Source organism: Bufo bufo, chromosome 9, assembly GCF_905171765.1.
Source record: "Bufo bufo chromosome 9, aBufBuf1.1, whole genome shotgun sequence".
NCBI classification, from domain to species: domain Eukaryota; kingdom Metazoa; phylum Chordata; class Amphibia; order Anura; family Bufonidae; genus Bufo; species Bufo bufo.
This window is the reverse complement of record NC_053397.1, coordinates 206,284,148-206,292,894: the sequence shown is the minus strand read 5'-3', so window position 1 is coordinate 206,292,894 and position 8,747 is coordinate 206,284,148. Positions and strand designations below refer to the sequence as shown.

The 8,747-nt window shown below is 45.9% G+C and overlaps 1 protein-coding gene across 2 annotated transcripts in view; it reads left to right on the top strand.

The window, feature by feature from the left end:
- The first annotated feature begins 555 nt into the window (after window positions 1-555).
- SPATA1 (spermatogenesis associated 1) overlaps window positions 556-8,747 on the top strand; it is a 28,309-nt gene continuing 20,117 nt past the window's right edge. The window contains exons 1-3 of one of the 2 annotated variants that reach the window (XM_040407934.1): window positions 556-619; window positions 4,676-4,782; window positions 6,127-6,244. In XM_040407934.1, the coding sequence (XP_040263868.1) occupies window positions 6,140-6,244 (105 nt within the window). In that variant the 5' untranslated portion in view covers window positions 556-619; window positions 4,676-4,782; window positions 6,127-6,139. Of the gene's footprint in view, window positions 620-1,124; window positions 1,422-4,675; window positions 4,783-6,126; window positions 6,245-8,747 lie in introns of those variants that run through there. The other variant, XM_040407933.1, reaches the window with a different exon arrangement.

Sequence of the window (8,747 nt, the reverse complement as noted above, 5' to 3'; positions counted from 1 at the left end):
GTGTGCTGTCCGCATCTTTTGCGGCCCCGTTGAAATGAACAGGTCCGCACCCGTTCTGCAATTTTCTGTCTGAATAGGCCCTAAAAAAGCGAGATTATGAGATCGTCCCCACTGATCACAAGGACTGGGGTCCTTTGTCACTCCATTCATCTCTATGGGACTTCCGGAGATAGCCAATAGCTGTGCCTACCTTTTTTTCCTGCATATTTTTAAATCCGTTGTTTTTACATTTATGCTTAGTTTCATTATGGTAAAATGCACTCTGCAATCGTCTGATCACCTACATAATGACTTGAAAAATCTCTTTATTGCAGTTTATTAAGCCTGTCAGTGGAAAACTAACAGGCAGCCTATTAGGCCCTACCTCCATGGCTTAACAGGAATACGCATAGCAGAACTGGGAGCATCCATAGGACGCAGAGACAGCTGACTGTAATGGTGAATCAGAGAACCATCTGCTCTCCGCTTCACCAATCAGCTCAGCTGCCGGTGCTCCGATATCTGTCACACATTGCGCTGCTGGTCTGTGTAGGAGGAGCGGTGCAGGCCGGGAATCAGCCTATGCTCCTCCTACACAGCGGAGCAACAGCAGCTGAGCTGTGATCATCGGAGGAACTAGGTGAGTACTTACATTTTTTTTATTTTTTTTTAAACTTCCTGTGAAGGGGGCACATCTGGGCATAACTACTGTGAGGGGGCACATGTGGGCATAACTACTGTGACGGGGCACAATGTGGACATAACTACTGCGAAGGGGGTACATGTGGGCATAACTACTGTGAGGGGGGCATATTGTAGGCATATTTTCTGTGAAGGGGCCACGTGTGGGCATAACTACTGTGACGAGGCACAATGTGGGCATAACTACTGTGTGGTGGCAAAAAGGGGGAATAATTACTACATGCGGCCATTAAGGGGACTGGGTGGGATTGGGTATGTATAGTTCTATTTTTGATTTGTTGCCCGTGATGGTAGGCTGCACATTTTATACAGTTAGTGGCTTGGTCCTGGTCTCTAACAGTAAATGTATCTGCCCATAACCAAGCCCCTAATTAACAAATTCCAGCCTTGCAGCCAGTATAGTGAGTAATCTCCTAACTACGGAGTCATTCGCACACTTGCAGGGCACAACAAAACAAAGCTTATCTTGGCTTGTGATGCTTTATGTGGACATTACGGAGAGGTCCTGTGTATTCAGGGTGTGTCAGCCCCTACACAGCTACACACCGCTTCACTGAGGCTGTCACCTGAAGGCAGCGCTCACTGGGGTCTACCGTCATTGGAAGTTTATTCGCCGAAGACTCGGGACCTCATTAGTTATTTACTATCAGGATGCAAAGGCTGACTTTGGGCTTTTATTCATCATGGACAGTGGTCAAGTTCAAACTCCAATGACTGAGACCCGGCCATCGACAGCGGGGGTGAGAGCTGAGAGCGTATTTTAGCTGTACGAATGTAGTTGAGACTAGTAGTTGTATATAGTGGATCCACCTGGTCGTATGATATGATCTATGCATGGATCCGATTGTGATTTGGGAAGATATAGTCCTGATGACTAGTGTTGAGCGAACTTCTGTTTTAAGTTCGGCTTCCGGTTAGCGAAGAATCCCGATATGGATTCCGAATTCCGTTGTGGTCTGTGGTAGCGGAATCAATAATGGCCGATTATTGATTCCGCTACCACGGACTACAACGGAATTCGGAATCCATATCGGGATTCTTCGCTAACCGGAAGCCGAACTTTAGACGCCGAACTTAAAACAGAAGTTCGCTCAACACTACTGATGACAAGAAAAAGGGCGCTGGGAAATCAAAGCTTAAGGGTACTTTCACACTAGCGTCGCTGGATTCCGGCAGGCTGTTCCGTCGCCGGAACTGCTTGCGCATCTGGCAATCTGTATGCAAACGGATACCATTTTCAGACGGATCAGGATGCGGATCAGTCTCACAGATGTATTGCAACGCCGGATCCGTCTCTCCGGTTGTCATCCGGAAAAAACGGATCCGGTATTTATCTTTTTCACATTTTTAAAGGTCTGCACATGCGCAGACTGCAAAACCGGATCCGTTTTTCTGGAAAACTTAGTGCCGGATCCAGCATTAATGCATTTCAATGTAAAATAATGCCGGCATTCCGGCAAGTGTTCCGTAATTTTGGACGTAGAAAATACCGCAGCATGCTGCGGTATTTTTTTCGTCCAAAAACCGTACATTGACTAAACTGAAGTCATCTTGATGCATCCTGAACGGATTGCTCTCCATTCAGAATGCATTAGGATAAAACTGATCAGTTCTTTTCCGGTATAGAGCCCCTAGGACGGAACTCAATACCGGAAAAGAAAAACGCAAGTGTGAAAGTACCCTAAGGGCTCATGCACACCACCATATGTATTTTGCTGTCCGCAAAACACGGATCTGCAAAAAATACGGATGACGTCCGTGTGCATTCCGTATTTCGCCGAATGGAACAGCCGGCCCCTAATAGAACAGTACTATCCTTGCCCGTAATGTGGACAATAATAGGACATGCTCTATTTTTTTGCGGAACGCACATACAGAAACAGAATGCACACGGAGTAACTTCAGATTTTTTTGTGGACCCATTGAAATGAATAGTTCCGCAAACGATCCGCCAAAAAAACCCCAAAAAACGGAACGGACACAGAAAGAAAATACGTTTGTGTACATGAGCCCTAAGTGTGGATTCACACCTAGGTATTTAGTGGCGTTTACTCTGCACTTTGTGCTGTTTTAGTGGCCTTTTTTACACAATCGCTTTTAGTGGTAAAAAGCTTCTGACATGTTGAAGCTTTTGGCACTTTTTCAGGCGTTTTTTTAATCCCTTTCTTTATAGTGAAAAAATTCCTGAACAAAAAATATCATCCACGCATTTGTTTTGAAAAAAAAAGGCCCCTTAAACCGCCCTTAAAACCGCACGCGGTATGGATAAAAACTGCAAGTGTTTTCTATGGTATTTAGCTGCAAAAAAAAGACCAGATCGAATTCATGTAAAATGTACAGAGAATCCTCGGCATGTCTTACACATGGATTCACTATAAATCTGCAACATAATTGACATCTTGGGGTTTTAAAATTTGCGCCACCAGTCACATTTCTGCCGTATGTGGGTGAAACTTTGTAAAATCTCTCGGTGGATTTTACCTGCAGAAATCCACAGCAAATCCACTACCTGTGAAATCACCCTGGTGACCCATTAGTATTATATGTACCTAGTGGTATATAGTGGACCAGTCTCCTGGGACCTAACGGGATTGCACCCAGTCCCTTGTAGAAAAGCGCTTAAAGGGGTTATCCATTTTTTATCTCATCTCACCCACAATGGCGATTCTTACAAGAATTGCATTATGATGGGGTTTTTTTTACCATACCGGGCGACCGCTGTGCTCCCCAATCTAATTATGTTGTGGGCACTTCTGGGATCACATGCCATATGTCGGGCATGAGATCCTAGCCTGGTTGCAGCCCACAATTTCTTTGGGTTCGCCTGCGCAGTCAGGCAGACTTGGGCACAGACAGCTCACAGCACCCCAGGCTGCCAGGCGCTACCCCTGTACATTGTGGGTTAAAACCGGGCTCGGATCATGTGCCCTTTGTATGGCATGTTAGCCCGGAAGTGCAAATAGAATAGAATCCTATTCCCGGGAAACTAGAGGGCATTTGTGCTGTTATGACTGACGCAACAGCCAACTACCCTGTCCCTGGTGATCCAGGGGTTGGGTGTCCACTCAATAGCATAAATACACATAACAATAGCCACTATGGGGGTCATTTACTATTCTGAAATATTCCAGTTCTAAAAATTGTGGGCGTGTCGGAAGGGGACGGGTCTCATTTATCATTTTCTGTGTCTGTTTTAGGTCCCATTCACACAGCCGTATGAACGGGTCTGCACGCGTTTCGCAATTTTGCGGAACGGGTGCGGACCCATGCACTCCAATGGCGCCGCAAAAGAAGTGGACATCACACCGTGTGCTGTCCGCATCCGTAGCTCCGTTCCGTGGCCCCGCTAAAAAAATATAACATGTCCTATTCTTGTCCGCGCTTTGCGGACAAGAATAGACATTTATATTGCCGGCGCCAGTTCCGTTCCGCAAATTGCGGAAGGCAACACGGGCGACTTCCGTTTTTTGCGGACCGCAAAAAATGGCACGGTCGTGTGCATGAGGCCTTAGGTGTAGAAAATGGTCTAAATGTAAGACAATTCGGAAGCTGGCTTACATTTAGAACTGGCCCTAGATGCACTGAAGTTATGGAGAGGCTGGCGCCTCTTCATAACTTTGGAGGAACCACCGCCAGCGATGAGGCTTTATTAAAGTGAGATCCCTGGGCGCTGTATATGTCATGATACTTAGTTCACAATGTCAGGATCGATGAAAGGTCCTCTTTAAGACTGGAGTCAAAAATGCCGGTCTTAATAAATGTATTTGTATGTCCTATCAACTGATGTCTGATATATGAAGGATCCTGAGATACAGCTGTTTTTTATAAGCCAATATTAGGTCAAAGTATATAGGCAAGAAACTGTTTTATTTCCATAAACTATTCTGAAATGGAGGATTGAGTAACTTCTAACGATGGGGATGATAGTTGAATGAATTAGAGATATATGTTCCTGAATCAGCCATAACATATATACGATTGTCTGTCATTCCAGCTGATAGAGCTACATGTCTATCTTGTGCCAGAAGATCTATGGAACCCCAAATTAAATAAGGTTTCTCTTGATGTGATCTGGAGATTTATTTCACTTGGATTCATCAGGTAAGAAAATTTAGGCCTTACCCAATTGAATGGAAGGAGGTCTACGATAACCAGCTCCGTCCACTAAAGAATAGGCGGTGCTGTATAGTCCTGGCACTGGGGCTACTGCAGAACAGCTGATCGATTGGGTTGTGAGGTAACAGACCCTCACTGATCAATAAGGGTCGGCCCTCAATAGTAAAATTGATAAAGGGTTTATGCCATGGTTGTTGTAAAAAATGTAAATCAGACATCATATAGTTCATGACAATCTCTAACAAAGCTAGAACCAGCCCTGGACCTCACATGGATCCAGAGATCTCCACATTCATTGCTCCAATTGTTCTGCTAGGTTTCTTTGAGGCTTGCAGCTCAGGTGTGTCCTTTCTCAGGGGTCGTATCCTTTCTGTTCTATCCCTTTCCCTGAACTGGCACAGCTTCTATCAGAAGATTGGGCTGGTGGCAGTTGAAGATTTAAACTGAGGGCGTGTGCGACCACCTCAGTGAGGTGGACAATAAATAAGAAAAAGAACAAACAGCAGGTGGCGCTATACAGATAGATTTTATTGAGTAGTTCAGTGGCTATGCTACATTTTTAATTACATGCAATTACAAAAGTATTCAGATCCAGGAGCTGCTTTGAAAAATGTAGAATATTTTTGGGGCACAACCCCTTAAAGTCTGAACTAATTAATCATTTCCACACAGTATTTCCACCATATTCGTTGTCTTGTGTAACAAACCCTAACTGGGATTTGCTGGTGTTTTTCAGTTGAATGATGTCAAAAATTGTCAAAAATATTTTTCTCTGCTTACTTTGTATGTATGAGGCCAGTAAAGGGGATCTCTCATTTCAGACAATGGGGCATATCGCAGGATATGCCCCCATTTTCTTATAGGTGCGTGTCCCACCGCTGGGAACCCCAGCCATATCGAGAACGGAGCCCCGCAAAGTGGTGGCTGGAGGACTCTGGTCCGGCCACCTCCATGCGCGCTCCCCATAGAAGTGAAGGGGAACACACCGCGCCTGACTGGCCACCGCTCCCATTCACTTCTATGGGCCCGACAGAAATAGTCAGCGCTTGCCTGTTTTCGGTGTCCCCATAGAAATGAACGGAGGGTGGCTGCGCATGCGCAGTGCGTCCTCCTCCACTTTCGGGGCTCTGTTCTCAATATAGGTGCGGGCCCGCACCTATGCTAGTGATATGCCCCCATTGTCTGAGATGAGACAACCCCTTTAATGAAAAAAAAAAAACATCACTTCAGTTCATTTGGTGTTTTTACAAACAGGATGATAACATGTATGAGCACGGCAAGGCCTTAGTAGCTGGAGCACCCTCTATATCCTTTCTGAATCTTTTTCAGGGCGCCCCCTGATATGAAGCTGCGGATGCTGAGAGACAGCCTTGCTGAATTCCTGGGAGAAGATGCAGTCACAGACAAGTTTGTGTTCTTGAAATGTGTTGGGAGCAGTCTTGCTGTGGTAATGTACTATATTATAGTCCACAAAAATAAGTGATAATATCCGCCTTTTGTAAGTCAGATTTTATTTGCGCCGAAGACGTAGACCAAAGCGACCACACCAGTTTTGCCTTTGCCCTGAGAATGAACGTTTGCTCATTCACAGAGTGATCAGCGGCACCTTTCTCTGACAATTATCAGGAACAAGCCTTCCTAGAATGCTCCTTCCTGATAATTGTCCCTATCATTGGCCCCTGTAAAGTGACCTTTACTTTTGGTAGTATGACAAAGCAAAATAACCTATGAAAAATCAATTGTTTTGCCGAGGAACATTTGCAGCGAGTGGATGAAGCTGGGGAGGAGGATGGGAGTGTTAGTGGCTCTGGCTGTCACAGTCAATCACAGTGCCAGAAAATTATGTATGGATTTAAGCAAGGATGGGAGTTATGGCCCAATGGTACACTGTCTTGCTAAAGATAGGAACTATGGTGGGCAAAAGTGTCTGTAGTGTCCACTGTGGGATACAGGGTTTTGAAGGCATGTCTGGGACATGTCCAGGTGTGAAGGGTGTCTTAACAGTGTTCCTCACTGCAGCAAAGTCTGAATGATCGTAGTAGCAGGTTACCTTGCTGACTTCTATACTTGGCCATGCAGATTCCAAGTTCTTTTTTATCTTCCTCTCTTTCTGCCCTTCTCTTTCTCTTTTTCTGTAGATCTTGCAGAGAACTGTTTGTCTCTGAAACTTTTTGGGCCTAGGAAGAGGGAGCATAAGGCAACAGCTTCCTTTAACTCTGAACTCCCCTAAAGCTGACTGACTGAGATAGGGACAGGTCCTGGATCCTCACCTAACCTCCTGAAAAGACTGAGCCAGGATTTTTAACTCTGACTGTGCCATCCATACACGGCTATGCTTGGTGGAATATACACTGCTCAAAAAAATAAAGGGAACACTTAAATAACACAATGTAACTCCAAGTCAATCACACTTCTGTGAAATCAAACTGTCCACTTAGGAAGCAACACTGAGTGACAATCAATTTCACATGCTGTTGTGCAAATGGGATAGACAACAGGTGGAAATTATAGGCAATTAGCAAGACACCCCCAATAAAGGAGTGGTTCTGCAGGTGGTGACCACAGACCACTTCTCAGTTCCTATGCTTCCTGGCTGATGTTTTGGTCACTTTTGAATGCTGGCGGTGCTTTCACTCTAGTGGTAGCATGAGACGGAGTCTACAACCCACACAAGTGGCTCAGGTAGTGCAGCTTATCCAGGATGGCACATCAATGCGAGCTGTGGCAAGAAGGTTTGCTGTGTCTGTCAGCGTAGTGTCCAGAGCATGGAGGCGCTACCAGGAGACAGGCCAGTACATCAGGAGACGTGGAGGAGGCCGTAGGAGGGCAACAACCCAGCAGCAGGACCGCTACCTCCGTCTTTGTGCAAGGAGGAACAGGAGGAGTACTGCCAGAGCCCTGCAAAATGACCTCCAGCAGGCCACAAATGTGCATGTGTCTGCTCAAACGGTCAGAAACAGACTCCATGAGGGTGATATGAGGGCCCGACGTCCACAGGTGGGGGTTGTGCTTACAGCCCAACACCGTGCAGGACGTTTGGCATTTGCGAGAGAACACCAAGATTGGCAAATTCGCCACTGGCGCCCTGTGCTCTTCATAGATGAAAGCAGGTTCACACTGAGCACATGTGACAGACGTGACAGAGTCTTGAGACGCCGTGGAGAACGTTCTGCTGCCTGCAACATCCTCCAGCATGACCGGTTTGGCATTGGGTCAGTAATGGTGTGGGGTGGCATTTCTTTGGAGGGCCGCACAGCCCTCCATGTGCTCGCCAGAGGTAGCCTGACTGCCATTAGGTACCGAGATGAGATCCTCAGACCCCTTGTGAGACCATATGCTGGTGCGGTTGGCCCTGGGTTCCTCCTAATGCAAGACAATGCTAGACCTCATGTGGCTGGAGTGTGTCAGCAGTTCCTGCAAGACGAAGGCATTGATGCTATGGACTGGCCCGCCCGTTCCCCAGACCTGAATCCAATTGAGCACATCTGGGACATCATGTCTCGCTCTATCCACCAACGTCACGTTGCACCACGGACTGTCCAGGAGTTGGCAGATGCTTTAGTCCAGGTCTGGGAGGAGATCCCTCAGGAGACCGTCCGCCACCTCATCAGGAGCATGCACAGGCGTTGTAGGGAGGTCATACAGGCACGTGGAGGCCACACACACTACTGAGCCTCATTTTGACTTGTTTTAAGGACATTACATCAAAGTTGGATCAGCCTGTAGTGTGTTTTTACACTTTAATTTTGAGTGTGACTCCAAATCCAGACCTCCATGGGTTGAAAAATTTGATTTCCATTTTTTTTATTTTTGTGTGATTTTGTTGTCAGCACATTCAACTATGTAAAGAACAAAGTATTTCAGAAGAATATTTTATTAATTCAGATCTAGAATGTGTTATTTTTGTGTTCCCTTTATTTTTTTGAGCAGTGTATAACAAGAGAAAACAT